The 16,259-nt window shown below is 38.0% G+C and overlaps 1 protein-coding gene across 2 annotated transcripts in view; it reads left to right on the top strand.

Annotated features, from left to right (window-relative positions):
- Window positions 1-16,259, top strand: part of STAG1 (STAG1 cohesin complex component) — a 208,640-nt gene that overhangs the window by 180,042 nt on the left and 12,339 nt on the right. For both annotated transcript variants that reach the window (XM_074911915.1, XM_074911914.1), the window contains exons 24-29: window positions 2,743-2,917; window positions 5,271-5,410; window positions 7,185-7,286; window positions 8,841-8,989; window positions 10,053-10,181; window positions 14,490-14,695. In XM_074911915.1, the coding sequence (XP_074768016.1) occupies window positions 2,743-2,917; window positions 5,271-5,410; window positions 7,185-7,286; window positions 8,841-8,989; window positions 10,053-10,181; window positions 14,490-14,695 (901 nt within the window). The remainder of the gene's footprint in view (window positions 1-2,742; window positions 2,918-5,270; window positions 5,411-7,184; window positions 7,287-8,840; window positions 8,990-10,052; window positions 10,182-14,489; window positions 14,696-16,259) is intronic.

The following is a 16,259-nucleotide window of genomic DNA, read 5'->3' as shown; positions in this document are numbered from 1 at the left end:
GTGCACACATATGCTGAAAGTATATATGTGAAATATGATTGCATAATAAGGTATCAGATTTTTTATGATTCAGTGTAATTATCCAGTTGTCTCATTTAGATTTTTGGAAATACATGGAATGGGAAGCTTCTGCTGTATGTATTTAGACATTGAAATAAAAGAAATGAAGTCAAAGGGCTTGTTGAAATAATTCTCAATCCTGGTTTGTTTGCTAATATTTTAGGACTATATGGTGATTTATATCGAGTCTCTTGACATCTTTTAGTTGTCTACAAATTTCATTTCTATCAGACCTCCTAAGATTTTGCAAAGGCTGTGACTAAATGGCCTGTGGTTTTGCCTGTGTTTTTTAAAAGATAATGCTTCTTAAAAGACAGTTTTATTTTTTTGAAAGATAGCTCTGCTTGGCATTTACACTGTGTTCTGCAAGTTGATAAATACGAATATTAAAGGCTCGGAGATGTTGCTAGTTTATGTATTTCTAAAAGACTCTTGACATGTCATTGTCTTCCAGCAGATTTAACTTTAATAATTGTTTTTTAATATTCTGAGTAGTTACTCTTGACATATTTTATTGATATTATATAATGTTAAAATATCATCTAGCTACATGAAACTACCAACCATTCTAGCTTAAGCTAGCATTAATGTCTTCTCTGCATCAACAAATGGTAAATGATCCTATTACTGCAGTGGGTTTTTTTCTTCATGTATATTAACATGTTTTCATTCTCATATTATTAGTAGCCACAATTTGCATTTTTTTTTTTTTTCATTGGTGATTTAAACTTTTCTTGGAAACTCCTTTGCAGTTCACGATTCTGTGGAAGGTTTCAATACTCAGCTAGAGAAAGCCATGGCCAACCAGACCTAGAGACAGCAAGTGACCCAATCAGAGTAGGTTGTACTGGAGACACCAGAGGTCCTTCCAACTAATGCTTCTGTGAGATCTTTCTAATTTTCTTCCTTAAAAAGTATATTTCTGCGAGTGCAGGACTGCTTCTTAATCCTTTAGTTTTACTGGATTTTCTTAAGAATTCTCTGTAAATTATGTTGTCTCCCTACCATACTTGATTCTTAATCTGTACCTTCTTTCCAGAGAAGATTAATGTACATATCAAAGGAAGGAAAAACATATTAAATATTTATAGGAACAGGACTCAAACATTTCAACTTTTCCTAGACTGTTTGAGTGAAACAAAACTCCTGTGACTAGACATATCTACAATATATAGACATCTGTATCTGAGTCCACTGCTGTCTTTAAATTGGACAGAAATAAGCACTTTCAGTGCATTATTCATATGCTCTTTTTTTAGAGGTCTACATTAGGACAAGCTTAAATTCTATTGAGTATCAAAGGAATTTAGAGCAGGTCAGATCATCACTGAAATGAATCACAACTTTTTAGATCCAGTGGAGGAAAATCCCAGATAGTGGCATCTGTTTCCCAAGTCTAGGTAGAACATAGTTTACAGTGATTTGCATTTTGTTCTTGCCTGAGTATAGCTCATTCAGATTTTATAACATACTACAAGAAATAAGCGAGCTGCTATGACGTTCAGCATTCACAAAGATTTCATTTTGGAAGTTTGTAAAGCAGATTGCTCTCACTCACTACTTTTCCTTAAGCTTGCTTCAAAAATATGTTTAAACACATATTTAACTGTCTTTCTGTTCAGCCGTTTGTAGAGGGGCAATATAGGACTGACTTAAAGCCTACACTGAATTTCATGACTCTGTCAGAGCTATTCTGCAATCGCTCTTCAGTTGAAAATGCCTCTGGCCTACACCTACCTGGGAATTGTGTCTGACTGCCCTGAGTGAGGCTCCTGCAGGCTTCTGGGGGAGGAGACAGCATATCCAGCACAGATCTTCTAGGGGTCTTTTTACACACATTCATACTTTAGACCTTCCTCTCCTTCTCAGTTTTCAGAACCTGAGGTTAAAGATAGAGAAATGGAAATGATTAAAAAGTACTTTCTGAAAGGTGCTCAGGTGTTGAATGTAATGCAAATGAGTATGGCTGGCTGTAACACTTTGACATAAGCTGTGGTGGAAAATAGTGTTACTCTCATTCATGAGAGCGTAAAAATAAGGCCTTGAAAGAAATAAAGTTAGTAATAGCTGCCGCCTTTCTCTGTTCTCAGGTAGTGAGGGTATAGTAGTAACAAGCATAAATCACTGAAAATTCTGCCTTGGTCAGCTGTTATCTAGATTTGAAAGCTGTGCAACATAACTTGATTCTTTTCACAGAGAATTATTGATTAAATTCTTCAAGAATTTCTTTGCTTACAGCTGCTTCTCAGCATTTTAGGGACCTGAGAGTGACTCAGCTTGGATTTTTCCTCATAATGTTGTTAATTTTTTTGCTTGTTTAACTTTTGTGTTTATCAAAAGAGCTGTTTTTTCTTTACCACAAATTTGGCTACAGTCCTTGAATTAGAGGTAGATTTAGAGTTCATTTCATAGAGAAGAAATGGAAGTTTAATATGGATCATCCTGGACATGGAAGAGGTAGTAAGTAAACACAGTTCCTTACATAGGAATCAAGGCATAACATTTTAAAGTTAGGGGAAACCCTTATAAACAGTTTTCACAATACACAAACAACTACAGCTGAGCACAGTTAAAGGAGGACATTATTTAATAATAGCAGGGTTATCTGGAAATTAGATAAATGGTATTTTATTTTCTACTTTTTTACGCTTCTTACTGCATTCATTCTCTTTTGCCTTTCAGGCTTTCATGCTGCTCTGTGATCTGTTGATGATTTTTAGTCATCAGCTGATGACTGGAGGTCGAGAAGGTCTTCAGCCTTTGGTGTTTAATCCAGACTCAGGCCTCCAGTCAGAACTTCTTAGTTTTGTGATGGACCATGTCTTTATTGACCAAGATGATGAAAACCAGAGCATGGGTATGTTTAGCTTTCATGTTTTCTACTTAGCTTTTTTTTCATAATAGACACAGAAGGAAGAAGAAAATAGAATTTTCAGATCAATTTGCTCAAATGTTTTCAGAATTATTTCTGCTTTATTTTTTGGACATGTGAATATGAAATATTGAATATTCAGTACTACTTGTGTTAAAGAAGAATAAGTACTTATAAAGTTCACTTTGTGAAAAAAGATATCTTTAGAAGACATGGGAGTGGCTATATGCTATAAATCTGGACACAATTATTCTTCATTTACTGTTCTAAATTTTTCTTAATAGTTATTTCCAAAACAGTACAGTCTTAGTTCAGCAGCAGACTTCATTTAATATGGCCTCAAGGGAAGAAGTACGATGGAACAGCACGTAGAAGAGAAATCCTTTAGAGTTACTAAACAGGGTTATAGGCTTGTGAAGGCACACCTTACCAGCAAAGCTCTAGGCAAAGACGGCCTTAAGAAACTCTGATGTTACTAAATAAACACCCCTTCTCCTCCTCCCCCAAAAGAATCTAATAAAGCTCAGGACATCACTGATTTGGTTGGAGATTATAAAAGAACTTGGGAAAGTACTGTGTGTTCTTGCTTGCTTCCTTGCTCTGTCCTAGGCATCTGTGCATGGCCACGCTTTGAGAGGCCAGAGTTGAAGTGACCCCATCTCTACCTCCTCACAGGGATGACTTGAGATTTTTGGCTTTCACTCAGGGAGAGGCAGATTCACCATTTAGGTCTGGTTTTAAATATCTCTCTGCTGCTGCTGTTTGTTATAAATGCCTAGATGCAAGTACAGAGATATCCAGTTTCTGAATCCTAAATAGTTTTGGACAAGAGATGGATTCCTACATGCCAGACTGTTTTAGAGCTGCATACTATACTGTAAGTGCTCTTTTTGGCACATTTTCTGAATTTCTACTGTACTCGGTTACTTGTATGTTAGCATGACACGTAAGTGCTATTTTAGATCTTTTAAGACAGCAACATATAAAACTAAGGTCTCAGAGAATATATTCTTACTCTAAAGATGCTTTCCGTTTTCTAGCTCCCTAGCTCTTCAGTAGCTAACATCTTTGAGCATCTCTTCAAGGATTCCTGGCAAGAATACGTTTTGAAACACACCTTCACCAGAAATCTGTATGCAGTTAATCATACTTAGTGAGTTCAATGTTCAGAATAATACCTCAAGAATAGATTTTAGGAGGATGGATTTTTTTTCTCTTTAGCAAAGTTGCTGTTCTTTAACATCCTGTGATTGGGCTGTGAAGACAGCAAAAAGATGGGTGAAGATCTTTGTATGTAATCTCCATTCCCTAATGCTACTTGGACTACATGAAATCAGTCTGACCATGTGTAACTTCTGGTGTTCAGAACACATCGGTAATGATAAAAACAAATTAAGGAAGGAGGCAGGAGGAAGTGTGTTAATGGGCTTCAATTCTGTGGGTTAAAGCATTTCAGGATTAAAACGTGCATGCATATTCGCAGTCAAGTCCACTGCTTGTAAGAGATCTGTTACCGAATACGTGACTTCAGTACTGTGTGTCTGTGGAGACTAGTAAGGGTGCAACAAGAGTCTCAGTGACATTTTGTCCCTTCTCCCCGCACCACAGCTCTGTGCTTCTTCAAACTGGTTGGAAGATTCCCTCCAAGAATAAGCTCTTCTAAACATCATAGAATATTAACCTTTATCACAACTGATTTCACATCTGATTTCATTTCCTTATATAAGTTGTGGGATAGGCTTATATTTAACATTTCATGGATATAGTTTCCTTTTTATTCACAGAGTGGAGTCTTACATGGGGACTTAATTCTTATGACATTGCCATTCCATGTTAATATTTCTTACAACTGAATTTTATTTCCTGTTGTTATTGATGCTTTAGCACCATCGATTTCATATCTGAAAATCCAAGGCATGCAGTAGAAGTACTGCTGCTTCTACTTTTCCTCATGTAAAAAATTTATAGCTTAGTCATGTTAATGAAGCGTCTCCAAATGTCCTGTGTTTCAGAAGTTAAGCAAAAAGCATTCAACAAGTCTTCACTGTGGCCTTTCACAGGATAAAGAAAATAATCAATTCAGTTCCATGTGGATTATGTTCAGTACCTACTCAGGACTATAGATAGTGTCCTTGGTCAGTGGTGTGTCATGTTCCTGAACTTCCCTGAAAGTCCTAACATAGGCAGGACTCAAGAGTTATCACCTTTCATTTCAGCTTCTCCTGCAACAACCCTTGCTTCATTTTAAATTGATTTTTTCTAAAAGCTGCTCTTCAGTAATGTTGCTTTAGAACATAGCAGCTGCTTATAAACATTTTATTGTTGTTGGTGCTTTCAGAGGGAGATGAAGAAGATGAAGCTAACAAAATAGAAGCTTTACATAAGAGAAGAAACCTTCTGGCTGCCTTTAGCAAGCTGATAATTTATGACATTGTGGACATGCACGCAGCAGCAGATATCTTCAAACACTATATGAAGGTACCACTCTGTGTATTCTTCTCTTCCTAACTGAACACAGACTATAGTGTCAGGCCCCTCTTTCTCTCTCTTCCAGTGCAGTAGTTAAAGGTTGAACATTTTTGAAAGCTTTTTCAGCCATATTTGATTTTTTTGTAATAGTTTTTTCTTTCTAGATTATACCTGCTGCTGAGAAGCAGTAAGCTCTGAACGTCCTGTGCTGTGTAGCAGGAGTGCCTTATTAAAGGCAACACCAAAAGATGGTCCTACAAGGTGCTGAGTATTTGCAGAGACTCCTCTCTACAGAGGCTTTCTTATCCTGCTCCTCAAATTCATTCCTCAAATCCACAGTAACATTATCTGTTACCTGTTCAATGTCATATCTCAGTGGAAGTCTCCCAGTTTTGGTGCTTGCCATAAGGAAGCAGGGGTTTTTGTGAGAAAAGATTGTTTCAAACAAGAAAGCAGTTTAAAAATAAAGCTCTATATAGTGCTGCTATAAGTGGGTATGCATGAGCTGAACATCTTACCAACTTAGGCTGCTTCCATACAGTATTTAGGCCCAATGAAATACAGAAGGACTTGCTGCTCAGCTGTATTTATGAGTTTACCTGCCAGGAAACAGGCACATTAGCAGTCCCGACTGCCAAGCAAGAGAAAGCCCCTTGGATTACATCAGACTGCCAGGTATACCTCACCTGTAAGGGATTAGCCATCACAAAGATGACAACCAAGGAGGAAAAACTGGAAGATAGAGTGGGGAGCAGGTCCTTTACTACAGTCAGCATTTGAGATGTTGATGCAAAATACAAAGGATTTAACTTTAAACCCTCCTCCTGTTCATTAGGAGCATGCAGTACAGTAAAATCCCCAATGCACACTCTAGCCATCAGCCAGGCTGCTGCTCAGGGCTAGTCTTGCTTAGGGATTTTTTTCCAGAGCAGGGGTTTCAAATTGAAGCTGTCACAATCCAGGCTAGTCTCCTCCCTGCTGCTCTAGGTTGGTCTTCTCTCCACATACCCCTGCTTCTCCTGAAATTGGGGGAGAGCGAGAGAAATTGAATTTAAATTAGAATACAAACTAGAAGGATCTGTGCACAAAAGAAGACAGAAGCAATATTTTAGAGGAAATGAAAGTAAGTGGTTGCAAATGCAGAAATACTAATGAGGCTGAAAGAATACCGTTTGGAAAAAGATTTTTTTCATATTCTCAGCCTCAAAGTTTTAATGATTATACAGGCTTTTCTACCCAAATGGTCAGTACCATAGGCTGTGGTTTTCAGCAACCATTCTTCTAACATAAACAAAACCAGCACTTCATACTGGCCAATTCCTTACTCAGCTCCCTGGCTTTAGTGAATTCCTTTCGTGGCCATCTAACTCACCTTGCATTGTGTATGGAGCTTCACACCTGTGTGCTAGTCTCTGTTCACACCTACTTGGTGAAGGGTGTGTTGGTTCAGTGTAATGTTGTTTCATAGAATTTGCAGCCATGAGACACTTCAATCAGATATTTAGTTTGGGGTAGGAAATACTTTGTTTGTTTTTCAACATATTTTTTACAAAAGATAATAACAAATACAGAAGTTCCTTACCTCATCACTGGGTGCAGGCTACCAATCAGTTTAAATTTTGATATTGAAACATTTCCACCCACTCACACAAAGTCAGGGTTTTTTTGGCAACTGCTGCCTTTTCAAAACAAGAGTAACAAGTAATCTTTCTGTCAGGAAAACTGTAAGAAATTGTATAAGAGGTTCAATTTAAAGAGAAGTTTTTTCCACATTTTTTCCTAGTACTACAATGACTATGGAGATATCATTAAGGAAACCCTGAGCAAAACAAGGCAAATTGATAAAATCCAGTGTGCAAAGACACTCATTCTCAGTTTGCAACAGGTAAGAATATTGATTTTTGTTAGAAATGCCTCACTGGAAAAAATTCTGGGCAGGATTTTCTCTGGTGCCCTTTACAATGAAGCAAAAATACTACACTTCTGTTAAGAGATTTATCTTGCTCCTCAGTTCAAGCTGTCACTGTCCATTTGTCTCGGTAATCTCTGTCCCTTTAAACCCACACTGGCAAAGTTTTGGTCAGATTAAAATGGAAGAAAGGGAGAGAAAGGCCTTGAAGGCTGTTTGATCCAAGCTGATTTATAGCATTTGTTTCCTGGTACCTAGTGAACAAGAAGAATTAGGATGACTTTTTCTTCTTATAATTAGCTGGATGTAATGAATCTTCTTTACATTTTGTCTAAATACTGATTGATTTTTCAAACTTCAAGCTAATTAGTTTAAGTCTTCCAATATTGTTAAACATGTTTTTTCCTAGAAAAAATTGCTTTACATCAACCATAAATTATTCACTTGATGATGAAATCCATCCTTGTTCTGTCAACAGCATGAAGTCTGTGCTTCACTAAATACCATTTAGGCCCTTGAAGTACCAGCTCTATCCATTACGTAGAGAAATTGCTTTTACAAATTAGATGTTTTCAAATCAGCTGGGCCTCCCAAAATTCATTACAGAGTACTAAGGGATTTCCTGTAGCAATCTGGAAGCTGAGAGGTATCTCCGAAAACTTGAGAAAAACAGATGTACTTCCAGAAGAATCGGCAAGTGTCAGTGTAGTTCCAGTCTTTAAAACTTGGAGAGAGGAAGAAGCCAGGTGCCATAGATCAGTCAGTCTGATACCATTTAATGGGAAAAAAAATTAGACAAACTATTTGTGAGTGCCTAAGTGATAGGTAACAGCCAGTTTGAACTTGTCAAGGAGAAATCACATTAAATTAAGCTGCTTTCATTAATTATATGGTAACAGAACTTGTGGATATCAGAGAGGCAGTAGATTTAATGTAACTTGATTTAATATCATCACTGACAGCGTCTCCCTTGATATTTTCATTAGCAAGTTAGGAAAATATGGTCTAAATGGCAGTACCAGCAGAAGATACAGAACTGATTGGAAAACTGCAGAGTAGTTCATTATTGTACTGAAAGGGCATTATCAAGCAGGCTTTGAAGGCATTTACAGAGTTCAGATATTCATTAAGTTTTGAATGATGGAATAGCGGTTTTGCTTCCTAAATTCAAAGAAGATTCTGATCTGGTGGGTGATGTAGGTATTTTAGAAAACAGCAAAAGAATGCAGAACCGTCTTGATGAGTTGGGAGAATCATAAATGCAGTTCAATGAAGGTAAGTGCAAAATTCTGTTTAAGAGTTATCGTCTGCACAAGTACAAGATGAGGGACAGTTGGCAAACTGTAGTTATACAGAAGAAAGTCTGGGAACTGAAGTGGATTATAAGTTAAATATAAGAGAACTCTGTTACATCGCTGTGAAAAAAGTCATCATAATGTCTGCTGTAGGCCATAACAGGTTAAGAACAAGTCTTTCCCAAGAACAGTGTTTTCTAGCTCACCGATTTTAACAACTGAACTCTTTCTCTAGCTGTTTAATGAGCTTGTTCAGGAGCAAGGTCCCAATTTGGACAGGACATCTGCCCATGTTAGTGGAATTAAGGAACTGGCCCGTCGGTTTGCCCTCACTTTTGGCTTGGATCAGATCAAGACAAGAGAGGCTGTGGCCACACTACACAAGTGAGTGGTGGTAAATAAACTAGATTTTTATATTACTTCAGATTAAAACCTTTGCTCAGCATGACTTTTCTGAAGGTATGTAATCTTAACAGGTCCTGGAATAATGATATATTTTTTCTAGTTTATGTAGAAATATGATGGGGCGTCTACATGTATGTTTGCAAGAAAGGAAGAAAAACTAGCTGCTATCTAATTATTTGTTGGAATTTTTTGGTAATGGCCGTGTTTATCTCAGGTGAAGGCGCTGGTATTATACATATTTGTGTGGACTGTATCTAACAACTGTAGATAGTTCTTTGTACCACACCACTGTAGATTCTGTAGGCATGAAGGACTTTTATAGAAAGATATGCCAAAAGTATTCTGGAAATATTTTTTCTGAAGTGGATTGAAGGTTATTATGTAATTGCTGTGTAGGAAAGTATAGGAAGGTGCATCTAAATTGAAATTACGACTTTCTTATGCCATGAAAAGGTTAAAAGATTGAAGTTTGCTGTCTCAGACTCTAAATCATTAAGACTAAGATGATCAAAATGCTACCAGACACTTTCCTGTGCCAAGCAAACGGAAAGTCAAGACATGCTGCACCCTTATTGGCTAATGTGAAAATAAATTGTTTTCTTTCATCTCAAATAATAAAGCAAAGATAAGGCAGTGGTGCATGTATCAATGTACTGGTAAGTAAATTCTCTTCTCTGACTCTTGATGTAAAAGTTGTATCTTGTTATATCTTACATATTACTCTTATTGCAAGCTTCTGCTTCATGCAGAAACAAGGAGGAGCCAATATGGTATTCCTGCTAAGGCAGTGGCTTTCAGCACCTGCCAAGGTTCTTAGATTGTGGTGAAATTCTTCTTACCGTGTGACTGGCAGTATATTGTCGTTGAGATTATATCCTCCCATATCAAGAGGAAACATTCAATTACCCCTTGTCCAAAAGAAGCTGTTTGCTAGTAATGTAAAAAAAAAAAAAAAGTTATGATGGAACATAAAGAAATAAGAAGCAACATTTTTTTAATTTCATTACAAATGTCTGATAATTTTAATGTTTCTTTACTGTAGAGATGGCATAGAGTTTGCCTTCAAATACCAGAATCAAAAAGGACAAGACTATCCACCTCCTAACCTTGCTTTCCTTGAAGTGCTTAGTGAATTTTCTTCTAAACTCTTGCGACAGGACAAAAAGACTGTGTAAGTAATGTTCCACTTTCTTCTGTGGGTTTTGCTGGGCTCTGTTAATCACTGTAGTGTGTGTTTAAGCTCTCTGCTTTGAGGTTTTCACAATCTAACAGGGGCTATGGGAAGTCCCAGTGAGACATTTCACATACATAATTATTCATCAGTTTATATTTTAAAGTAATAAAAATAAATGAAGAAAAGGAGAATCAGATCCATTGATGAAGTGAGCTTGAGACCTCACAAAACAGTGTTCCTTAAAATTTCCCATGAGGCATTGGAAATAAAACGCAATCTCTTTTTCAGTCTAGAAGAAAAAAGAAATTAAATGTTAGCAGTGCAGGAAATTTATAAGCCTGTAAACACTGCAGTAACATCTGTTTCTGTTAGATATTTACATAAAATGTAAGCAGATATTTGTTGTTTATTTCAATATATTGAGTTAAACTGGGAAATAAAGGTTTGTCAAGGCTTCTGTTACTGGCACAACAGGATGGAGAAAGAGGTTGAGAGAGGACACTACTGTTGGTTAGGACAGAGCAGCATGGTAGAGACCTGTCAGGCTAAAACAAGCAGCCTGAATTTGATATGGTGAGTAATTACTGCAGATGAAATTCTGGAAATTAAATATATCAGAGGTGTTGATGATAAGATCTGAATAAGGAGCAAGAAATACTGTCTTGTGAGCAACATTTGAACAGGCTGTCAAGAGGGACTGTGGATATCAACAGAATTGGCAAAGAGAAAACTGTGTTATTAAGGGCAAGTTCATAGTAAAGACGTGCTGTCAGCATCACTGCAGAGCTAATGCTCTACATTTCTAATAGATTATATAGCAAATACTCAGGGTTTGGCCACAGAGCAGGAGAAAGGGAAAAAGGAAGAGGACTCTAGTCAAAAATCAGTCAAGCACTATGTACCCAGTGTACAAGTGAATTCTTTGAATAACTCTATGACCATTTATAAAATGTGAATGCCAGATCTCCTGATTTATGGTTATAGATATCTTTCCAGTCCATTTTCTGACCGCAGTAAGTCAAATATATCTACTCTACCTACCTCAGCTGACTCTGTCAAACTTCTCTGTAGTTTTTCTGTGAAGACATTTGTTTTAAAGGATTTTCTATTAAGGTTAACAATTATGAATATTACAGCTTTATCTGTTATAAAAAATGCATCTAGGTTAACTTTGTATAATTTTTAATGTATACACACTTGAACTAATTTAATTTTTTTATGGGATCAATAATTTGTTGATTCAGCAAACACAGTAGGAGAAAAGGTTAAACGAGCTTGAGAATTGGATGATCCTGTTGGGCTAGCTTGGCACTCAATTTTGAAACTGTTCTTCATTGTTACATCCTTGAATCTTGTCAACCTCCGTCCTATTCTTCGTGACAGGACTTAAGGATAATAGGATTTTATGACTATCTTCCTAGCTGGACTGTAGATTCTCCCGCATCTGTTAGTTTAAGTGCCATTAGCCTGATTCCTATTTAATTTATTGAAGATTATCCTTCCTGTACACTCATCATTCCTTCCACAACTTTCTACAGTGTCTAAAATTTAAAGTTACATCATTCTGTACAGTTTACGTTACAGCTTAATTAGACCTGATCCTTTGCATGAAATTCAGTACTTCAAGAGATCTTGTTCCCTCACCTTCTATGTTGCCATTTACATTTTTTTCTCGAAAGTTCTCCCACTCACACAACCACTGGCTTCTTTCACAGGAGTGTAAAGACTGCTGTGGTGGAATCCATTTCTCCTGATTTTATCTATCTTTATTGTAGTCATCTGTATCTGAGCTATTTACTTCAGCTGAATTTGAAGATCAGTGAAAAGAAATAGGTCCTTTAGGGCATGATTTATCTGATCTGTGCTAAATTGCTGCTTTAAGATGAGTTCAGACGTGCCGTAGATTCCATTGGCTATGGTGGCTATGAAAAGAGTCAAGATAACTTGCTTATATATAAAGATTTCTTTTGGAGATACCTACATTCTTTCCCTTGAGAGATCTGTCGTGTTTGCACCCGTCAGGCAGTGGCTGCGTTGCCCACAGTGCCTCACTGACATGACATATTCGGGTGCTGGGGATAGTTGATTTGCCCTTCTCTGTAGCCTGACTCCTCCAATCCACAGGGACCTCTCCCCCGCCCGCCGAAGGGGTTGTCTACCAACAGGAAGGTACGTGACCACCATCTGGTGGAGAAGTCCCGTGTACAGGATCATTTGCCTCCTTCCCTCGCTTGATCTCCTCCTGCCAAGGGCCTGTCCCTAAACTCAGCAATGGGCTCTTCTTAGTCTGGAGGCAAAAGTACTCAAGAATAAACTGGAAAGTCTCATGAGCACGGAGCTGCCTGTATCCCAGAAGTCTTCCAGCTTGGCTTCTCTACCCCGAAAAAATAATTACCTACCTGATAGGTCTGCATATGTCACTGCCCTTGGTACAAAATACTGTTCCTGTCACAGTTCAACAGACACTGCTCTTTTGCAGGGCTCTTACTTGCTTTATGGTTTACTGGTGGCTTTTTTATTTGTGGGGAGAAGAGGGAGATGTTTCCAACTTGGGAATGGAGCAGCAACATTGCTTTAATTTAGTTTTCCTATCCTGTTTATTTATCTGGCTTCTCATTTTTTAATTAACCTCCAGAATTAGTGATAGCTGTTTATGGATTTATTAAAATCTATGGATTTATTATAAAACTATAAAGTGACAGGCTCTTACACTTGGCAAAAAAAGATTTATACTAACACAGTTACAAATACACAAGGCAGATACAGACAGGGAAATCCTGAGCAATACATCTAAGACAGTATAGAGGTGAATTGCCCTGCGGAGGCATTTATTTCCATTTATTTCTCTCTAATAGAAACCATTAGCTTAGACTAGACAGCTGGCTCTTGGGTGTCTGAAGTCAGATGAGATGGAACATCAGGGTGGTGTTCTAGAAATTCTGTCCTCATTGAAGCCGCTAAGAACTGTCAGTATGAAGCTCCCCTAAAACGCTGAACAAAAGTTGTCTCGAGATTGGCATCTAATCAGTAAAGAACTCCCAAGTGGTATAGTTTTTCCTTCTTCACAATTTGGGCATAACCTGAGCACTCTAGTTCTATAGTTATAAATTGGGTGCTGAAAAGCTTCTCACTTTCCAGGACTGTTCTGCACATAGCTTCTCTGAAGTCATGAGGCACTCAAGTGTTGCACTGTTTGGTAGTGTAGCAGAGAGAGTAAACCCAGAATTTCTCATTCAGTGCAAGGTTTGGGTATTACTCAGTATATGCGTGAAAAGGGGAGGGAAGAAGCATTCACAATATTGAATAAAACAGTAGACAGAAAACCTGCTGTTTCTTGAGCAAAGTCATCCCATTCACTGAATCAAACAAAATCCATTAAAAACTGAGTATGATTGATACCCAGGCATATACAGTGTGGCCCCTTGTTGTATTCTGAAAGCCAGACTGTGTAACAAGTTTGAGCCTGCAGGGAGCTAACAGAAGAAAATTCTGCATTTCCACGCAGGATCTGTGAATTTGACTCCCACTGATGACAGCCTGGCAATATGGTATTAACGGCAATCGTGACCCAGGAAGTAATGTTGAAGTATCCTGAGTTCTCTTACCTAACTTCTGAACACTTGATTCTGAAGCCTGAAACTCATTAGAATCTCTTTTCTGTGTATTTGCATACTCGATTTTAGGACTGCTTCTAATACCATAATTAAATAATCAGTGGAAGAAGAAAGTAAATGCCCTCCAGACCACATACAGGAGGGAGGTTGTTTGGTTCCTCCCTTAAGTTATCTAGTGTGCATTGCACTCCCCCATGGCAGTGGAATAGTTCTGAATTTTTTGTTGTTGAAAAGTAACTGCTTGCATTTGAAGAAATGATTTTTATTGTACCAAGATGCAAAAGGATATCCTACACCCTCACAACAGCAGTTCTAACTTGGGGCTGTCTGTTGACACAGTAGCAATATACAAAGGTGGCTTCCTCCCTGTGCAGAATAGAAAAAGAATTCAAGTAGAGTGTGCTGTGAACAATCACAGACAAATGTGGGAGGAAGATGTTGGGGAGAGAATGTTTTGTATTGTTTATCTGTAACCTGTGCATGATTAACTGTGTTCCTTTGTTTTGAGGGAATGACATGTATTCTTTTTCAGTCAGAGATACAATGCCCTATCAGCATATGTTATGAAATTAAAATAAGGAAACACCATGCAGGATTTGTGTTAACTCTCAACAATACGAAGAGGGGTTACAGACTGATTAAAGAGGAAACAATGTGTTGCGCCTCTGTACTCATTGTCTTTTCTTTTCAGTCACTCCTACTTAGAGAAGTTTCTGACAGAACAGATGATGGAAAGAAGAGAAGATGTATGGCTTCCACTCATTTCCTATAGAAACTCACTAGTTACGGGTGGTGAAGACGACAGAATGTCCGTTAACAGCGGAAGCAGCAGCAGCAAAGCCTCTTCAGTGAGGAATAAGAAAGGACGACCACCACTTCACAAAAAGAGAGTAGAAGGTTTGTGTGGGTTTAGGTTGCCTGGTAGAGGTATTTCTTATTTTGTGCCTACATTACAGCATGCTTTCTTAGGAGCACTTACAGTTTATCAGTTAATGCTGAAATATATGATATATTCTGTATGTAGTAAAAACCAGACATCTGTTCTGCAAATTCTTATCAAGCTTGAACATGTCTTTATGAGAAATACCATCACAAGTCCCTGTTCTTGTTTGTCTTGACTGAGATTTACAGATTCAGAACTATTAAAAGCTGTCATTGACGTTGGAAACAGGAGGTGTTTGTGGAGTTACCTGCTCTACACCTGTCTCAGTCATGGACTTCTGGTTTTCTGCCTGTGCTTCAGTCTGGAGCTGTTGTTAATTAACACGATCTTAGATCAAACACAAGGCAGAAATCTTGATATAGATTTGTATTTTTGCAAGACCGCTGAAGAACACTCAAAGAACACCTTTTTTTGTTTAAAATGCTATTGATAATCCAGTGTCTGTGTTTACTCTTTCTGTGACTTCAGGCATGTTCGTCAGGAATTTGGCTATGATAGCAAATTTCTTACAAGATTGTATCTGTTCCTGGTTAATCTTTATGATGTAGTGTATACTTTTGTGAATATAAATTTACTGTTTCTCTACAGAGTAGGTATAAGTGGGAGCCTGAAACTTGAGGGATTTTTCCAAGGTCAGTATTTACAATAGTAACTCCTCAGTGAGGAATCTAATGACAATTTACCTGAATATACAGCAGTTTCCCAAAATATTCTTCAAACGTTTGTCTATATGCACTTCTACATTAAGGTCCATTCTCCACTATAGCTTATGTTAAGCAGTACGTGCATCAAGTCCTTCAGTTTCTTATAGCCAACCTAGAGTGTAGATAGATAAAATACTGCTTCCTTTCTTCAGACACTGTTTTGCTTCCTTCGGGATGCCATGATGTTCACAGAATTCAACTGCTGAGGGTTTTTTCTTTCCTCTTGTTACTATTTTTATTCTGTTGTATTCTACCAATATCCTTTGGGTTTTTTTCCCCTGGGAAGTGTAGGAAAGTCTTTGCTTCCCTGTAAGGCAAGTCTCAGTCTTATGGTGTAGTTTTTAGGCATCGTTTGCCTCATGTTCTTTCACGTCCTCCTCCTTCAGTGATCAATAGTAGGGAGAACTGATTTGCAGCACTTTCCATTTGAACATCCCCTTTCTTTGCAACAGCTGTGGTCCTGAATTTTCCACAAACATCACACACTTAAAATGATGTAGGCCAAATCCATGGTTGTTCAGTTCCTGAATGATCTAACTGTACAGCAGGTCCCACCAGGAGATCATCTAGCTGCAGTGCAGACTGTGCCAAGGCTTGCTTGAGTCTGACAGGATTCTGACACCTACAGGGGGTACAAGTGTCTCTTTCCATTCTACCAGCACCGTGTCATCGGAAGACACCCAGGATTTATCTTGACTTAGGCAGCGTGATGTAATGTTACTCTTCACTACAGTAACCCCAAATTCCCCCATTAGTAGTCTATGGCCAGAAGACTGATGAACACTGCCTCTCATGGGGTGCTCTCGTGGGTGGA

Source organism: Athene noctua, chromosome 8 (assembly GCF_965140245.1).
Source record: "Athene noctua chromosome 8, bAthNoc1.hap1.1, whole genome shotgun sequence".
In the NCBI taxonomy this organism is placed as follows: Eukaryota; Metazoa; Chordata; class Aves; order Strigiformes; family Strigidae; genus Athene; species Athene noctua.
This window is presented reverse-complemented; position numbering and strand designations above follow the sequence as displayed.